Source organism: Cebidichthys violaceus, unplaced genomic scaffold, assembly GCF_023349555.1.
Source record: "Cebidichthys violaceus isolate CVI_PGR_0920_01 unplaced genomic scaffold, fCebVio1.0.p SCAF_23, whole genome shotgun sequence".
NCBI classification, from domain to species: domain Eukaryota; kingdom Metazoa; phylum Chordata; class Actinopteri; order Perciformes; family Stichaeidae; genus Cebidichthys; species Cebidichthys violaceus.
In genome coordinates, this window is record NW_027176406.1 from 9267712 (window position 1) to 9286807 (window position 19096).

The 19096-nt window shown below is 39.2% G+C and overlaps 2 protein-coding genes across 2 annotated transcripts in view; both read right to left on the minus strand.

Annotated features, from left to right (window-relative positions):
* LOC137878270 (retinoic acid-induced protein 1) overlaps positions 1-1229 on the minus strand; it is a 39713-nt gene extending 38484 nt beyond the window's left edge. The window contains exon 1 of the mRNA XM_068718501.1: positions 995-1229. The gene's annotated coding sequence lies outside the window, so the exon portion shown is untranslated. The remainder of the gene's footprint in view (positions 1-994) is intronic.
* Positions 1230-11452: 10223 nt separating this feature from the next.
* Positions 11453-19096, minus strand: part of fam20ca (FAM20C golgi associated secretory pathway kinase a) — a 36873-nt gene continuing 29229 nt past the window's right edge. The window contains exons 4-10 of the mRNA XM_068718988.1: positions 18690-18782; positions 16564-16679; positions 15272-15452; positions 15056-15165; positions 14841-14922; positions 14498-14557; positions 11453-13275 (exon numbers count right to left, since the gene is read on the minus strand). Coding sequence (XP_068575089.1) covers positions 13017-13275; positions 14498-14557; positions 14841-14922; positions 15056-15165; positions 15272-15452; positions 16564-16679; positions 18690-18782 — 901 coding nt within the window. The 3' untranslated portion in view covers positions 11453-13016. The remainder of the gene's footprint in view (positions 13276-14497; positions 14558-14840; positions 14923-15055; positions 15166-15271; positions 15453-16563; positions 16680-18689; positions 18783-19096) is intronic.

The following is a 19096-nucleotide window of genomic DNA, read 5'->3' on the forward strand; positions in this document are numbered from 1 at the left end:
GCAGTGACACTGCAGTCTCAGTGCATCTTTTAATGGCACACTGTAGTAAAGCCGCCTCTGAAGTGAGCCTATGCAGCATATTAGACGCACAAACACACACACACACACACTCTCTCACTCTCTCTTATTCAAACACACACACAAGCACACACACACACACACACACACACACACACACACACACACACACACACACAGGAGAAGTATGCATCTGTAACTAAAAATAGCATATAAGCTTTAACAGCTATGTAAAAGATGCTTAGTATCCCGATGTTGATCATAGATTTTTGAAAGTGCACCACCTTCTATTCCTCATACAGCACAACATACAAAATACAGTAGTACATATAGACTAATGGATCCATATACCGTAAATTAACACAGATTAGAAGAACCGGAATCTATCTTCGTCACTGGTTTCATAAGATTAGTGTGTGTGTGTGTGTGTCTTTCAGATTTCTCCTTATGCAATAAGCAGAGTAAACAGCATGCCATGACACATCGTTGCTGTGACATAGCGTCCTGTTCTAGCACTACGTAACACATCCTTGGGCTCAGGATGCTGAACGCAGCTTGGGAAGAAAAAAACAAACAAACCACAGACAAACAAGAGAGGTTTCAGCCCATCTTTCCCTGCATGTCCACTCTCCAATGTGTTTTTCAGGCAGATGTAGTATTTTTGTTATTTTTTTGTGCCTGTTGTTTGGACAGATGCTGGTGGAAATCAGAGTTGAGGCAGGTGTCTGGTATTGAGAGTGCGTGTTTGTGTTTGTGTGTGAGGGAGGCAAATGCCCCCCCCCCCCCTCTATGAAAAGCAACCAGTGAGTGAAAATAGAACACAATCCCAGGAGGGTCCCTGCTGTCCTCTATTTAGCATGGACACACAGACGTACACATAGACTAAGACACACACACGCCCCCTCTGCCACCCCCCCCCCCCGTCCGTCTTGTATACCTGCTAGAGGAGAAACAAATGCAGGGAAAAGCATGGTACCTGTGTTAAGGGTCAGCCGTTCTCTCCTCCTTTTGTCGTCACTCCAATCCACCTCTTGTTCAGCTGTTCTGAGCCGAGGTGAGCTGAGCTGAGCCGAGCCGAGCGTACAGCGGCGAGGCTCAATCCTTTTACCCTGCGATGCTGAAAATGGCACCAGTATTCCCTGATAGCGGCAGCCTGCCTGCCTGCTTGCCTCTCTCCCCCCTCTCTCTCTCTCTCTCTCTCTCTCTCTCTCTCTCTCTCTCCTGCTCTCTAGCTCGCCTCCCTCCTCTGCTTGTCTGCTGCCATGTTGAGTGCACGCAGGGCGAGGGGCGGGCTGAAACGAGCGGGGGGGGGGGGGGGGGGGGGGGGGGGGGGTGATGGTGCTAGAGGAGGAGGAGGAGAGAGTGAGGGGGACTCAGGGGGATAAGAAAGCAATTAGAAGACAGCCCTTCTTCCTTCCAGTCGGGAATGTATAATGGAATTAGCTTGGGGGACGGTGGTGGTTGGTGTTGAAGGGGAGGTGAGGGGGGTATTGGGGTGCTTGGTCCTGCAGCCTCTGCTGTGGAGTCAAGCAGCCTGTCCGACAGACACCGTGCGCATGTGTGTGTGTGTGTGTGTGTGTGTGTGTGTGTGGGAGAGAGGAAGCGCAGATGGGGGGTGGTGGAGTGGAGGGATTGCCGTCGCACTGAGCGTTTGTGTGTGTGTGTGGGTGTGTTTGTCAGGGCGAGAGAGAGAGAGAGAGAGAGAGAGAGAGAGAGAGAAGCAAGGAGCAGGTGGTCCCACAGCTCCACCACTCCTTACCTCCCTCCCATCAGTACATTAGCAATCTCTCTCTCTCTCTCTCTCTCTCTCTCTCTCTCTCTCTCTCTCACTTCCTCATGCTCTCAGAAGCACCAGGCAGGAGAGAGAAAGGGCGAGCGGCAGCTTCAAATCCCTTTTCTGTCTCAGGTTTGCTCTCCCCCCTCCTCCCCTGCCTCTCTCCCTCACTTTCTCTCTGCCTCGCTCTCTGAGTGGGTGGCGAGGAAGCGGCATGTGTGTGTCTGGAGACACAACGGCGTGTGTGTGTGTGTGTGTGTGTGTGTTTGTGAGTCATACTCTTAGTGTGAGTGTGTTTACTCATGTATGAAAAGAGATGACCAAAAATCCATGTGTGAAAGACAGCGATAGGAAAAGATGAGGAGGGGGACGCAGTGTGTTTTTGTGTTCATGAGAAAATTAGATAACAAAAGGAAGAAGGACAGAGTGTGTTTGTGAAAGTGTATTTGCATGTGTGTGTGTGTGTGTATGTATGTATGTATGTATGTATGAGGAAGATAGGGAGAGGGCGGTCTTTTGATGGAGAGGGACTGAGCCAGCCACTGCGTGGGGGAGATATGTGCAGGCCTATGCGCGTGTCACTGATTGTGTCATGAATGAAAATAAGGAGAAAGCGAGGGGAGGGGGGGGGAGGAGGGGGAGTGGGAGTGGGACTGTTATTCTCCTCCCATTCAGCCATCTCCTCCTCTCTCTTCCTCTCCTCCTCCTCTTGAGTGACAGATGAGGGACTACGAGCAGCTTGCTCAGGCGCGTGTCAATAATTAGCATCCTCTCCCTGTTTTCATTTGCTGTGTCTTTGCAAAAGAAGTGCTGTGTCGCAACGCACCAAGCCGCCCGAGCGAAGCCTATCTCGGTCACTCTGACTCTCTCTTGCGTATAGCTTCGGGTGTTTCGTGGGCTTTGCAAGCGGCGCCCCCTTCTTTTCCTCCAATGCCTTACATGCAATGGCCCGTGATCGCTCCTGGCACGCACACGCACGCATGGCGGGAAGGACAGATGCGTTGAAAAGCGGAGCACACGCACAACCTTGTCTGCTTTTTTTTCTCACTTTCCACAAACAAAATTTGTGCCGGAGCGCATTGGCAGTCAGTCAGTCAGTCAGACAGTCACACGAGCGCACGCACACGGTGGTTCAAGGGCAATTGATTTGGAGTTTAATTTCCCTCCCGGTGCTCTTGACGCAAAAAGGATGCGCCTCCGTCTGACCTTGACGACAGACAGGGAGAGTTTTGTCTCTGTCGCCAGGCTCACTCTGAAGCCGCTCTGGCGCAAGGCGCGCGCGCACACACACTCTCACACACACACACACACACACACACACACACACACACACACACACACACACACACACACACACACACACAGGCACGCACAGCATCTTCACCTGGAAACGTCAAATCCTATGTACTATTATAAATGAACGCTTTCCATCTGCTTTCTAATTATAGCCAACATAAGGCTATTCCTAATTTTAGCTGCGGCCGCGAAATAGTCGCCTTTCAATAATTCATGAGTTCAGACACAGAGCCTGCTCCTTACTGGCACGCTTATCGCCATGGTGGGGGGGGGGGGGGGGGGGGGGGGGGAGAGAGTCTAGGCCTGGGTTTTTAGTAAAGGGACAGTGCATGGGTTAAGCTTGTAAAGTTCTCAGTAAAAATGAAAATAATCACACTCACCTGATGCTGTAAGGAGACGCCTCTGACCACCTTGATGCTAAAAGCTGGAAACAACATCAGTCATATTAAAAAAAAAAACCAAAAAACGTGTTGATGAGTATTTGACAGTTTTTGAGATAAGCACCACCACATGCATAAAGCCAAACTATGCATTTACATGCTCAAACCATTTCGGTGAGCTGTCCTCCCCGGCATGCATTTGTTTTGATCACTGCGGATCTGAGTGAAGCGTGATTTTGCCTACAGCGCTGACATCAATCGAGATGGACAGGGGTTAAAACTGACTGCCTCTGAAGAAGCGTTTGAAAGCTCCTCTCATCTCAGCTCGCCATACGCTCTGACGCACAGGCCTGTTTGTGTGTACAGTTTCTGGGGGGTGTGTGTGTGTGTGTGTGTGTGTGTGTGTGTGCATATTGCATGTTCTCAGGTGCGTTTTCCACTCAGATATATCAGCAGGAGAGCATTCCTCTGTGTGGCGAGACCTTATAAATACTAGCAAGTGTTCAACAGTTTGCTTTCTTTACACAATAACGAGATTCGCCCTATCATTTGATCTCAGTGTAGTTTTATTAAAGTGTTTCAACGATTAAGTAGTCCATGGGTAGCAGGCTACGTATTTGTGAATTTAAGTGGCTTTATGATATTGTATTTTATGAGTGAATTTATTCCTTTTCTTTATTTTTGAGATTTACTGCAGCTATTTTCTTTTCAAGAAATGTGTGTGTGCCAAGTTCAGTGATCGGGGAGTGGGGGAGGTGTAAGGTTCAGGGTCATCGAGGATTCAACCACACACCTTAGATCAATGGGAGGCTGGGCATGAAGGGGGTTGCTCTCTGTTGCCATAGAGACGGGAGGACAGTGGTGTTGGATACTGTTACTAGGCAGAGAGAATATGGGGTGGTCTGCTGCTGTGGAGGGTAAACACCATTAGGGCTGAGGGCGAGGGAATAGTGTCAATATTCCTGCTTGGATTATTTTCTCTAATAAAATAATTCACATTTGGTAAAAAAAAAATGAGAGTTAAGAAAATGTTAAAGAGTGTGCTATGTTGAAAAAAAAAAAAAAACTTAAATTAATACAGTTAAATCTGACTTATTATAACGTACATCTTTGTGTTATGGTCAATTTTGTTCAAATCGATCAATAACACCTATTTATTGTTGCCTAATCCTAGTGCACAACCCAGTGGTCATTGCTCTGAAGTGCATTAAACGTTTGCTTATGATGTTATAGCCTATTATTACACTGAAGCCCTGTGTCTCCTTACGTTTAAGTGAAGGTTAACTGTCAAAATACCCAAGACATTGCTTGAAAAATCAGCTTATAACCGTAATGTAAATCAAGCCTCTCAAACATGACCACACGATTTTGAGTGCTGAGTGAATTAAGCCTAACAGCCTCTCGTGCTTGAGCTCTCTACTCAGAGCTGCGGTACACTTGCGCCCTCTCCTGGGGAATAAACGGTTTACCTTCTTTTACTGTATAAGCAAATCAGAAATTATGAATACGTTGCTAAAAAAAAATGCCTGAAAGTTTACTGTTCTTTAACACGGTTGCATTGAGCATAAGAAGGAGATTTTGTCATGTCTGCAATTGGCTGGCAGAGGATGGAGAGCGGTCACTGCAACAAACAGTCACACATAAATATGAATTCCTTTGATTTGAGTCAGTCAGACTCCACAATAATGTGTGTTGAGATAATATAATAACTAGTTTTTTAAGAGTCATGGCCGTTTGTATATAAAACCTAGATAATATTTTTAAATGGGACACTTTGTACCTCTCACGATTTGTAGTTTGAACATAACTAAATCTTTACCCATTGGTCCGTGGTAAAAATAAGTCCTACTCTCACTGTGACTTCATAGTTGCACCAGTATCAGTATTAAAAGTCATACAGGATAGCAATTTATGTATTTTTTCCTCCAATATTTTCTTGTGAACCGAATCTTCAAGCTTAAAAATAACGCCCATAGTCATATAATTCTTGTTTATATTATTTTGTTGCCATACTTGCCAGCAGTAAATAAGGGGTTCATCCAAATTGGACATGAGGGGAGGGATAGGCTAGAAATACTGAGACATATATACATAGTTAAAAAGAAGTGGTGTGTTTGTGTCTTTTTTCTTGAAGCAATTCATAGGCTACAGCTATTTTCAGTTTCTGTTCTTTTTAAAATGTCTCTCTTTTTAATGTGGTACAAGCTTAATTGTCATAGAAATACGTTGGTATAGTACGTCAGAAAAAGTCAGAAAAAGTACACACTGTACTATGGGTTTTTGACTTTCTTAAACATACTTTTTAAAAAGTCAATTCTAAGACTTCTTTCAACATAATATACTGTCTTTTTACTGTATGTTCTTCACCTTCTTCCTACAGTTTAAATATAAGCTCCTTATAGCAGCACTTTTTTTTACATACTATACTATGACTATTTTTTTAATATTACAATATCACTTTTTTCGACATGCTAAATAATGACTTTTTTATGATTTTTTTCAACATACTACAATATGATTTTTTTATGAATGTTTCATGACTGTTCTATACTGTATATAGAAGTTGGTGTAGTGGTTAGTGTTGCTGTCTAGATCAGATAGGGCCTGGGTTTGAATCTTGACTGTGGCTGTTTGTTTTTTATGACTTTTTTTCGACATGCTATACTATGACTTTTTTTGACATGCTATACTATGACTTTTTTTGACATGCTATACTATGACTTTTTTTGACATGCTATACTATGACTTTTTTGACATACTATACTATGACTTTTTTTGACATACTATACTATGACTTTTTTATGACTTTTTTGACATACTATACTATGACTTTTTTTGACATGCTATACTATGACTTTTTTTGACATGCTATACTATGACTTTTTTATGACTTTTTTGACATACTATACTATGACTTTTTTTGACATGCTATACTATGACTTTTTTATGACTTTTTTGACATACTATACTATGACTTTTTTTGACATGCTATACTATGACTTTTTTTGACATGCTATACTATGACTTTTTTTGGCATGCTAAATTATGACTTTTTTTGACATACTATACTATGACTTTTTTTGGCATGCTAAATTATGACTTTTTTTGACATACTATACTATGACTTTTTTTGACATGCTATACTATGACTTTTTTACGACTTTTTTTGACATACTATACTATGACTTTTTTGACATACTATACTATGACTTTTTTTGGCATGCTAAATTATGACTTTTTTTGACATACTATACTATGACTTTTTTTGGCATGCTAAATTATGACTTTTTTTGACATACTATACTATGACTTTTTTGACATACTATACTATGACTTTTTTTGGCATGCTATACTATGACTTTTTTTGACATGCTATACTATGACTTTTTTATGACTTTTTTGACATACTATACTATGACTTTTTTTGACATGCTATACTATGACTTTTTTATGACTTTTTTGACATACTATACTATGACTTTTTTTGACATGCTATACTATGACTTTTTTTGACATGCTATACTATGACTTTTTTTGGCATGCTAAATTATGACTTTTTTTGACATGCTATACTATGACTTTTTATGACTTTTTTGACATACTATACTATGACTTTTTTGACATACTATACTATGACTTTTTTTGACATACTATACTATGACTTTTTTTGACATGCTATACTATGACTTTTTTTGACATGCTATACTATGACTTTTTTTGACATGCTATACTATGACTTTTTTGACATACTATACTATGACTTTTTTTGACATGCTATACTATGACTTTTTTTGACATGCTATACTATGACTTTTTTTGACATACTATACTATGACTTTTTTTGACATACTATACTATGACTTTTTTGACATACTATACTATGACTTTTTTTGACATGCTATACTATGACTTTTTTTGACATGCTATACTATGACTTTTTTTGGCATGCTAAATTATGACTTTTTTTGACATACTATACTATGACTTTTTTTGGCATGCTAAATTATGACTTTTTTTGACATACTATACTATGACTTTTTTTGACATGCTATACTATGACTTTTTTACGACTTTTTTTGACATACTATACTATGACTTTTTTGACATACTATACTATGACTTTTTTTGGCATGCTAAATTATGACTTTTTTTGACATACTATACTATGACTTTTTTTGGCATGCTAAATTATGACTTTTTTTGACATACTATACTATGACTTTTTTGACATACTATACTATGACTTTTTTTGGCATGCTATACTATGACTTTTTTTGACATGCTATACTATGACTTTTTTATGACTTTTTTGACATACTATACTATGACTTTTTTTGACATGCTATACTATGACTTTTTTATGACTTTTTTGACATACTATACTATGACTTTTTTTGACATGCTATACTATGACTTTTTTTGACATGCTATACTATGACTTTTTTTGGCATGCTAAATTATGACTTTTTTTGACATGCTATACTATGACTTTTTATGACTTTTTTGACATACTATACTATGACTTTTTTGACATACTATACTATGACTTTTTTTGACATACTATACTATGACTTTTTTTGACATGCTATACTATGACTTTTTTTGACATGCTATACTATGACTTTTTTTGACATGCTATACTATGACTTTTTTGACATACTATACTATGACTTTTTTTGACATGCTATACTATGACTTTTTTTGACATGCTATACTATGACTTTTTTTGACATACTATACTATGACTTTTTTTGACATACTATACTATGACTTTTTTGACATACTATACTATGACTTTTTTTGACATGCTATACTATGACTTTTTTTGACATGCTATACTATGACTTTTTTTGGCATGCTAAATTATGACTTTTTTTGACATACTATACTATGACTTTTTTTGGCATGCTAAATTATGACTTTTTTTGACATACTATACTATGACTTTTTTTGACATGCTATACTATGACTTTTTTACGACTTTTTTTGACATACTATACTATGACTTTTTTGACATACTATACTATGACTTTTTTTGGCATGCTAAATTATGACTTTTTTTGACATACTATACTATGACTTTTTTTGGCATGCTAAATTATGACTTTTTTTGACATACTATACTATGACTTTTTTGACATACTATACTATGACTTTTTTTGGCATGCTATACTATGACTTTTTTTGACATGCTATACTATGACTTTTTTTGACATGCTATACTATGACTTTTTTACGACTTTTTTTGACATACTATACTATGACTTTTTTATGACTTTTTTCGACATACTATACTATGACTTTTTTATGACTTTTTTTCGACATACTATACTATGACTTTTTTCGACATACTATACTATGACTTTTTTATGACTTTTTTTGACATGCTATACTATGACTTTTTTATGACTTTTTTCGACATGCTATACTATGACTTTTTATGACTTTTTTTGACATGCTATACTATGACTTTTTTATGACTTTTTTTCGACTTATTATACTATGACTTTGTTATGACTTTTTTTTTGACATGCTATTCTATGACTTTTTTATGACTTTTTTATGACTTTTTTTTGACATACTATACTATGACCTTTTTTGCATACTACAATATCACTTTTTTTGACATGCTAAATAATGACTTTTTATGATTTTTTTCAACATACTACAATATGATTTTTTTATGAATGTTTCATGACTGTTCTATACTGTATATAGAAGTTGGTGTAGTGGTTAGTGTTGCAGTCTAGATCTAATTGGACCTGGGTTTGAATCTTGACTGTGGCTGTTTGTGTCGTTGTGTGTTCTTCACCTTCTTCCTGCAGTTTAAACATAAGCTCCTTATATCAGGACTCGGGTCACTTTTTTTTGACATACTATACTATGACTTTTTTATGACTTTTTTTGACACACTATATTATGACTTTTTATGACTTTTTTGACATGATTACCTTTGAATTTTTTATGAATGTTTCATGACTGTTCTATACTGTATATAGAAGTTGGTGTAGTGGTTAGTGTTGCTGTCTAGATCAGATAGGGCCTGGGTTTGAATCTTGACTGTGGCTGTTTGTTTTTTATGACTTTTTTCGACATGCTATACTATGACTTTGTTATAACTTTTTTCGACATATTATACTATGACTTTTTTATGACTTTTTTCGACATGCTATACTATGACTTTGTTATGACTTATTTCGACATATTGATCTATGACTTTTTTATGACTTTTTTCGCTAGCAAATCTAAACAGATCATCACTAAATTACAGTATGTGATACAAAATAATGGAAACATACGTTGCTGTGCCATCTACCTATATTCTCTCAGTTAAATGTTGCACATGTCATCAAACTCTTTCTACTTACAACTAAATAATAAAATAAACCCACAGAAATATGTAAAGCTATAAAAGTAAATTATACTCACTGGCATTGCCACTCAGAGGGCCAGGAAATGCAGGATGGATGAAGAATATATTGCACTGTCACTCTATTACTAACAAAATCATCTTGTCACAAAACCAGGAAAAGGAATAAAACGCTACTTCCTGTCACATGTGCCACACTCTAGTAGGTGAACACTGCATCATCTACACTTAACACTAGGGAGCAGTATTTGCACAGTGTAGGCGAACACTGGCGAAAAACCACAACACCTTAACTTAACACTAGGTGGTAGTAATTGCTTCAAATAAAACAAAAGTCATTACAACACGCTACACTATGACTTTTTCATGACTCTTTTTGACATGCAATACTATGACTTTTCGGCATACTATACTATGACTTTTTTATTGTTTTTTTGACTAACAATACTTTAATATTGAATGCATTTTTTGACATGCTATACTATCACTTTTTTCAACATATTATACCATGACTTTTTTATGACTTTTTTTGATATACTATACCATGACTTTTTAATATTTTTTTTGACACAGTATTCAGATTTTTTAATATGAAAAAAAAGCATAGTATAGTATGTCAAAAAAAGTCACATGAAAGGTGATAGTATTGTATGTCGCTTGTCACTAAGCGATTTGATTTCCTCTGACAAAACCAGTATAGGAAAAGTATAAAAAAGTGATATGAAACGCTTTTTCTTTCATTTTCACATTCATCATTTGGTCAATGACCAATGGGACATTTGTGTATTCACACTAAACAGGCAAACACTTTAGATGTAATCATAGGTAGCTAGCAGTGGACGCAGTGGACGCAGTGGACGCAGTGACCTTGTGTTGGTTGTTTCTTTGACTGTCCTTTCTCTGACTGACCCCATAATTCACAAGAAACCCTCTGTTGTTTCCCGCCAGCCTCTCTCCTTTCACCTCTCGTCCTCCATACATCTTTATGAAGCAGGTTCAGAAAGGACAAGGGCAACAGTTCCTGCTGAGAACACAATAAACAATTTCAATGAATGTGTTGAGTGAAAAGACACAGTGTTGGACCAACTGCTCGCTTATAATAACATGTATAAAATAACGATTTAACAATGCCATTTTATAGGGCTAGCTAACTTGAAGATGTTTAACGTTACAAAGTGATATTAATTAATTTATTATGATTGAATATTTGTAACGTTATGTTAGCTAACTTTAATATAGATTGTGTCTGATGACATCACTCACATTCTTCTGTAGTTTGGGGGGTTTAGAGTTGGACATTGTAATGTTTCTTCTGAGCTGGAGGCTTGGAGCACAAGAGGAGAGGGGAGGGGGCGTTGGAAGTGGTAAAGGAGCTTGAGCGGCCGCTGTCTCCGCCTGGTCTCTTAGTGCGGGCAGGTTCTCCTGTCTTGTATTTTTTTAGTTTTCAAACTTTAAAAAGGAGAGGTGTCCAATACTGCCTGCTGAAAAAAATGTGTGCGTGTATTGTAGAATATTGTTGATCCTCACTCGTTTCTCACCCCTAAAAACAGGACCTCCACCTCCACATAAAATCATGTCCACAGCCACCTACACAATCAGAAAATTGTCCTCACTTTTGTTTTTTATTGCACACTTTAATCATTTAGTAAACAGATCTTCACAGTAACAATGCAATAGCAGAAAACAGAAGCAAATCACTGTGCAGCTTTTTAGGTCTTCAAAGTAATTATGGGTATGTACACTGAGAATGTGAAAATCAAAGAACTGTGCCCGAAGTTCACCCTGTAGTGTGATGAGGCATTTTTAGCCACTTTATCACCCTCAAAGCACCTCTTTGACTCGAGTCTATCCACTCAGGCGTTACACCATTTGTAGCTCTATGAATCCTGTCCATACTGCCAACCCAAAAACATTCAAGTACTGTAATTCTGTCATTGCACAGGTACCTGGTCAGCCAGTGCACAGGACTCTTAGGTGGAAACTGAATGGCACCACTTAATGTCAGAAATCGAATAGCTTTGTTGTTATCCTTTCATGTGAACATAAAAATAGTATTTAAAGGAATTAGAATTTAAATAGCATCCAAAATGCTAAGGTAACTTCTGTAAATATATCCCAAAATATAAAGCAACATAACATAGCATTTATTAAACCGCTCTCATTCTTTGTGACACAATAATAAATAGTCATTTGGACATGAAATCTCATAACAACGGCAACATATAAACTGTAACATTTTGCAATGCATTAATTGTAAAACAATACAACAGACAACTCTAGATGTTTCAGGTCTTCATTTAAGAATAGTACTGAATTTGAATGAAATGACCATTTAATGAACCAGCACACTGGTCTCTTTGCATTATTTTTGGTTTGGAAAATACCATTTTCGTGTTGTGCTGTTGTACTGCATGTTGCACAAGCTAGACTTGCAGGGGAGATGGGAAAAAAAAGACTTAAAAAAGAGATACAAATCAGAATAAGGCAAAGTGAATGTACTGTTTGAACTACAGTGTCAAATATACTTGCACTCAGATTTATGCTGTTCAGAAGTATGTGATAACATTTTCAATCGGTCTGTTCCGAGTCTGTGCCAAGACAAAAAAGCTTATGAAGTTAGTAAAGAGAATAAACTGTTTTGAAACTCTTATTCTCCTGGTTGTAGGTGGTTTGTCCCAGGTCTGACATGTCTCACAAAGAGAAAATAAAAACCTTCCACACTTTTTCTCAACCTTTTCATACATCATAATAACTGATAAAGCTTTTTGTCTGGCCATATGCTGCCCCAGTCAGAGTACGTTCTCATTTGGTTATGTACTAATGTAATAAAACACATAAAACAAACTGATACCCTCCATATTCAAAACAAACAGGTAAAATCAGAACACAGCAGTAGTTCCTGTCTGTCCCATACAACAAAAATACATCTGTATCTAATTAATACAAAGCCTCTGTGTGAGCACAGTCTTTCATGGCATCTGTGGTCAGTTCCTTCTTTATAAACACACTTAAAAGCAGTTTTTAGAGAGGCAATGATGGCAAGTCTTGGAATTCACTGAATTCAGCTTGATATCAGAAGTGGGACTTTTGCTGCAATCCCATTGGTCGAACAGCCACAGACTTGGTCCATTGTTCATGTGTCAATGGTGGTTTCTGTCACCTTAGGGTCTCGCCCTCACTACCTGTGGCCTGGGCTCCTGTGGGTGGCTGTGTCCCCGACTAGATCTTCCTCAACAACATTAACATAACCTTCTTTCTCTATGCAGCCTGCCAGGACCTGCAGCACCAGCCGGAGCCTGCGGTCCAAGGCCTGGAGGTGACGCTGGATGAGGATCGGGGACAGTCGGTCACGGAGCAGGGACTCCTCCATCAGGGAGCTCAGCTGGTACTCCTCTTTGGCCAGCAGCTGGAGACGCAGGTAAGTAGATTTCCTCACCCTGGAAAGGGTAATTAAAGAGGTTATTTTAAATGAAACTCTACTCTCTAATATTGTTGTATTTATTCTTACTATGATGACATTACAATACATATATTAGTGTATCTTTCTCACAGCATTTGTTTTAGTCATTTACATCGAAAAGGTGCACTCATGGCTTCACTGGGGGTGCTGTCACCTGAAGCACCTTTATATCAGATAGCCCCGCCTCTGACTGCATTCCTCATTAGTAAACAATGCTTTGAATAAAATGTTTACGGTGTCCCATTTTTTGTAAATTTTGTCTGTGAACTTGAGACATGGAGGGGACAAGCTCAAGAAAATGTTGTTCTTTGTGGTGAGTAAATCATTTTAGAACTGCCGGGTTAAAAATGACCCTAAAATAATCTTTGTACCCTGGTGGTGTACAGCTTTCATAGAAATATAAAACGCAATGTTTCACTTTTTCTATTGTTATGGACAGTAAAAGTCAGCAAGTTGAAAAATGATGATTTATGGACCTTTAACACAGGAAGCAGCAATGGCGCCACTGCACTCTAAAACCCATTTTGACTCAAACCTTGCCAAGCTCTCTGCCCAAAGTTCAATCTGGGGGAATTTTTAACTGCGCTTTGTGTGAAAGGCCCATAAGGAGGTTTTCTCTGCTGCTAAACACAGTCATTTTTGACCTCTAAGACAACATAAGAGGGAATGAATTGCAACATTGATCTGGAATTCACACAAGCTTCTCATTCTAGCTGCAGATGCACTAGGTGTAGTAGAGGTGCTAAACAATGTAGACTTTGTCTTTGGGGTGGTGCTAAAGCAACTGCCACAAGTTGTTAAAAAACAAAAGTGCTACATCCTATAGGAGCATTGTTTTCATAGCCAATGCATCAATTAGAGGATTTTCTAAATTAAAGTGAGAAGTCTAAGGGTAGTGCTAGACAAAATCTCACAGTGTCCAAAGAGGAAAAGGCTTTAACACATTTCATAGTAATCTTCACATTTTACATTAGACATAACAATTCTTACTTAGATGAGGACTGATGGAGCAGCAGACAGGTCTCAAATACATTACAACTCATTCTCTCTGGGATATCGATTTCCAAAGTAGTTCAAGACAAGAACAAGTAAAAGAAGAAGAGATATCTTGTTCTTGTGTGGAAAGGCTGAAGGAGGACTGACTGCAGGACAAAGGAACCCTATCTCGACCAAAAGCACAGTAAGACATTCAGACTGACCTGCAGCACTGGCTGAGAGGAACCAGGATGGACAACTCATCATGGGAGTGTTTTCCAAAACTACAAGGGAGAGAATAAAGATCAAAAATGGAAGAAGAAATCATCACAAACATGTCAGACATTGCTATTCATCCTATTGCTTCATTAATTCTGATGACGCTTCTTGAGCTTCATGAGAAATATTTAAAGCGTGTAGATACAGTACATTGTAATTAATCAATCTATTAATACCTCAGAATTTGCAATGTCACATGTTTAATGAACTGATTTGTCAAAACAACCATTTTCAGTGGGTCAAATGACACTTCAGACAGACACTTGAAAAGAAGCTGAGTGTCGTTACCCTCTTCCATTGTCTAGGTGAATGATGAAGGTGTCATTTCCAAATTTCTCGAAAGTTTCATAATGATGTCGGTCCATGTTACCTGAACAAGGAGAGAGCGAAGTGATGATAAAATGTGAGGACACCGTAGTTAATTAACATATGATTAAAAAAGAGACATAAATATGCCATTGATTAATCTGTAAATGTGATGTCATACCCAATTTTCCTCTTACCCATTAAGAAGTCAAAGATGGTCATATCCATGACGTCCAGCAGCCGAGTGCCCTGGTCATACGGAGGAGTCTGCTTAACCTCGTCGCAGTAATCTTGGTCCACCTCCCACCTGAGAACGCATATAAAAATACATGTTTAAAAAAAACATTGCATCCATATTTAGTCATAGTAATCAGCAGAGTAAAAAACGATTCATGAATGTGTCGTGTCCTTACTCTGCTTTCTTGCGTTTGTGGTAGGAGCGTCTCCAGGGGTTTCTCCATGTCTTGCGTTTGGCCAGGTTCAGGTCCGGCAGGAAGGCTGCCAGCGAGCCTTCGATTTGGTCCGGTTTACCGCACAGAGCGTGCTCAGTGGAGCAGTAGTACGAGCACTCACCGTAGAAGCAGATGTTATTGGCTGAGGATAAAAAGAAGAAAAAAAAACACTGATTTAGAAATTGTGTCGAAGAGGAAGCACTTAAATGGGTTTACGCATCACCATGGCTGAATATGAATGAGGAAGCAAACATGGAGACATTGAGGAGAAAAGAGCAGTGAAATATCAGGGTGGTGGAGGTTTTCTTATCTCAGGTGCAGGGTTTAACACAGGTCACAGAGCGCTGACCCAGCAAAGAGGGTACATTACAATCCAAGAGAACCTGGCCATCCTATAACATGTCTTCCTACTGAGAGGATGTGACTACAGATCAAGCTGCTCAAAATACGGAAAGCATTTCATTCAAATTTTATATTTTGTTTGTGTTAATTGTGTAATAATGATCAAAGACATGTACAATTGAATTTAACTTATCTATCTATCCTCTCATTCAGAAACTTGTACTTATCAGCCAAACTCTAAATCAGTTACATATTGACAAAAACAGCTGCTTAAGTTGTTACTTTAATGTTCACCATTGATATGTTTGGGATGTTCTTTGTAGCATCCTGACATATCATATGTGACAAATGACCGGCTTAGCACAATATGCCTTCATTTGACACACAATTTGACTTGGCCTGTACTCTGAATGAGTCCATAGTTTCCCCCAATCACTGTAAAACATGATGTAATCCAGCAACAACAAAAGAATGACAGATATTCTATTTTGTGTCTGGAATGAGTGTTTTTTTCATCTTTTTGTATGTTTTATTGAGTGTTTTTATATGGATGTGTATCTAAGAATGTGTATGTATGTATAAGGGTTAACTGTGTAGAGCTTTTGACAATACGCTGATTTACAGTGCCACCCGGTGTTAACTTTTGGCTATGGCTTTCTTTAGCACCACACAAGCAACCTCACGTTCTTACCATTGGCACTGCCTTCAGGAGCAGACCAGGACAAACAAACCCAGAATACCCTCAACTACAGAAACATAACCCACTGAATATAAATAATCCAGTTCACTTAAAGCTGCAGCGTCTTACAAGTGAAGCCAGGGTTGCTCGGTGCTCGGTCCCTTAAGTATGGCTCATGCAGCCAACCAGCTGCATTATTGTGCCAAGCAGCAGCCACTGGCAGAGTTTCTACCTGGTGAGATGAAGAAGGTTCTCCACAGCTTCTTGTCACGCGTCACATCCCTGATCTCCTTTGTCATGTTGACGAGTCGCCCTGCCACTGGGGGCACTCGCCGGAAGTCAAGGATCCTAAAGAAAGAGAGAGACATGTGAAGAAAGGTAACGATTAAATGCATTTAATCTAAAATAAAGTGAATTTGATGGACACCAATGATATCAGGATTGCCACAATTGCAGACTGGAAAGTCAGATCTAAATTTGTGCTGTTTTACACAATGTTTTAAACTTTAAACCGAACAGATGCAGCTACAAAAGATCTTCAGCCTCCAGCTCAGGCGGTGCAGATTTTTAGAGCGTCTCCAGCCAACCAGCAGAGCCATGAACACCGAGCACCTACACTGTCTGTGTGAGCTGCTCTGACCCAGTGCTCTAGATTTCTGCACCTTTCCTGCTTGCATTATCTCTCTATTAATGCACACAACAATAGGATATTATTGTGCTCCGCATACGTCCATTATTCTCGAAATAAAGACAGCTCAAAGAAAAAGTGAGACATCAGGATACTTTTTCTTCACAGAAGAATCGTTTTTAGTGGTTCACAATCCAGACCTGATCTGTATCATCGCAGCACACAAGATGTTTAATAATTCATTATCTTTACAGCAGCATTTATTGACTACCAACATCCGCGTCAAAACAAGGGGAAAAAAAGGTGTGTGTGTGTGTGTGTCTACCACCCATCTGTCCCACCAACACACAACCATGCACAGACAAATACACCCGAACCCTCTAATCTATATTTAGATGCTTGAGTTAATTCTACACTTTATGGTCTCAAACTCTTGTGCTTCCTTTCTGTCTCCATCTCTCTGTCTCTCTCATTCTTTTCTTACGCTCTTATGTCTGAACACTATACCTATTCAGCCCCTCTTTAGCCCGCCTCACTGTATGTTTGCTGTCCAAATGACCCTGACCCGTTTGAGACTGAAGCTAAGCCTCCTGGGAGCAGGCGCACACACAGACAGACCGGCTGAATGGAACAGAGTTGGCGAAACTTTAGCCTACAGAGGACCGCATTCAGGAGCTGCAAACTGCACCGTCATGTCGGGCCCTGGTGACAAAGGACCACCTGTGTGTGTGTGTGTGTGTGTGTGTGTGTGTGTGTGTGTGTGTGTATTTGCCTGTGAGAGCACACTCAAGCTTCTATTTGTGTGCACTCTGCCTGTTACACACCCCTGAGTCACAATGAGTTCACGAAGATGATGAATACAGTATGGCGAAGAACAGATGGTAAAACACCCCTGAAGTAGTGATGCTGCCTTTTACCTTAAATCTTCAGGATATTTTTAGTATATTTCATCAGCACTGTCTCAAATTAAAAATCAAATTAACGAAAGTTTCAGCCTCCTACTCAACATGAAGCCACACACTAATAGCTCAGACTGGTATCCAGAGGCTGCTGTGGTCAGTCTTAAATTCATAGCCAACCACGCATGGTAAGGCAAGGCATGGCATGGTACATGCGATCTAAAAACAACTCTAAAACCATGTCCTGGTGGTCGTGGTGGGCCTGCCATTTCCTGTTTGGCTCCATCCTCCTGCCCACGCAAACAAATGTCGCTGACCTCATCAAACAGAGAGCGAGAGTGTGTATTTGTGATAACGTGTGAGGTAATTATAACGGCCTCAGCAGACCTCAAATCGACCTGTGCACCATTAATCATCCTCCCCCACAATCCCAAACTATCACGTTTGGCTCTTCTCTCTGTTGAGTTTTTTTTTTTTTTACCTTGTCAGCTGAAGTCTGTAGGATTAAAGGATCATGTGGAAATCAATATACTCAGCAGTAAGTAAAGGAGATGATCCCAGTGCTCAGTGTGTTATCAAATCCCTCATGTACCCAATCGGATCCCATTCAGATTTTCACAGCTTAAGTCAGATTAAGGCGCACCTCTAGTTTATAAATGGTGGTGTTGTTTGTGTGTGTGGACGGACATGTGAGACCGGTCATTCTTCCTGGAACAGACCGTGAAGGATGATTTGAAAATGCTCTTGGACAGGAAACAGATGAGTCACAAAGAAATCTCAACACAACAGGGTTTTTCTAGGAAAAAAAAAAAAAAAGATGATAAAACTCACCTGTCCAAGTGAAAAGCGGCAATCTCAGCATTGTGCCTCTCAAAGTCGGAGAAGTAGAAGAAGTCTGGAGGGGTTTCCTGCTCCCGAGTCTGCCTGAAACACAGCGGTTAGGAAAACATTAAACATAATATCAGCAGGATCATTTTCAATCCAGGCATTTCATTTCTAAACTTTAGATAAGAGCAACTAGAGGAGAGATGATAAGAATGAACATTTCTACATTTAAAGCCGCCCCTAACTAAACACGATCTGTTTACATTGGGGGCTGCAAGATGAGAAAGATGAAAATGTGAATTCATACTGCTTGTACCGCCCCCCTATTGAGAACTGATTTATCAGAACTGGGATGATGTTATAAACAAAGGCATCAGTAAGGTAATTCAAAACAATATCTCTATTTGATTGTG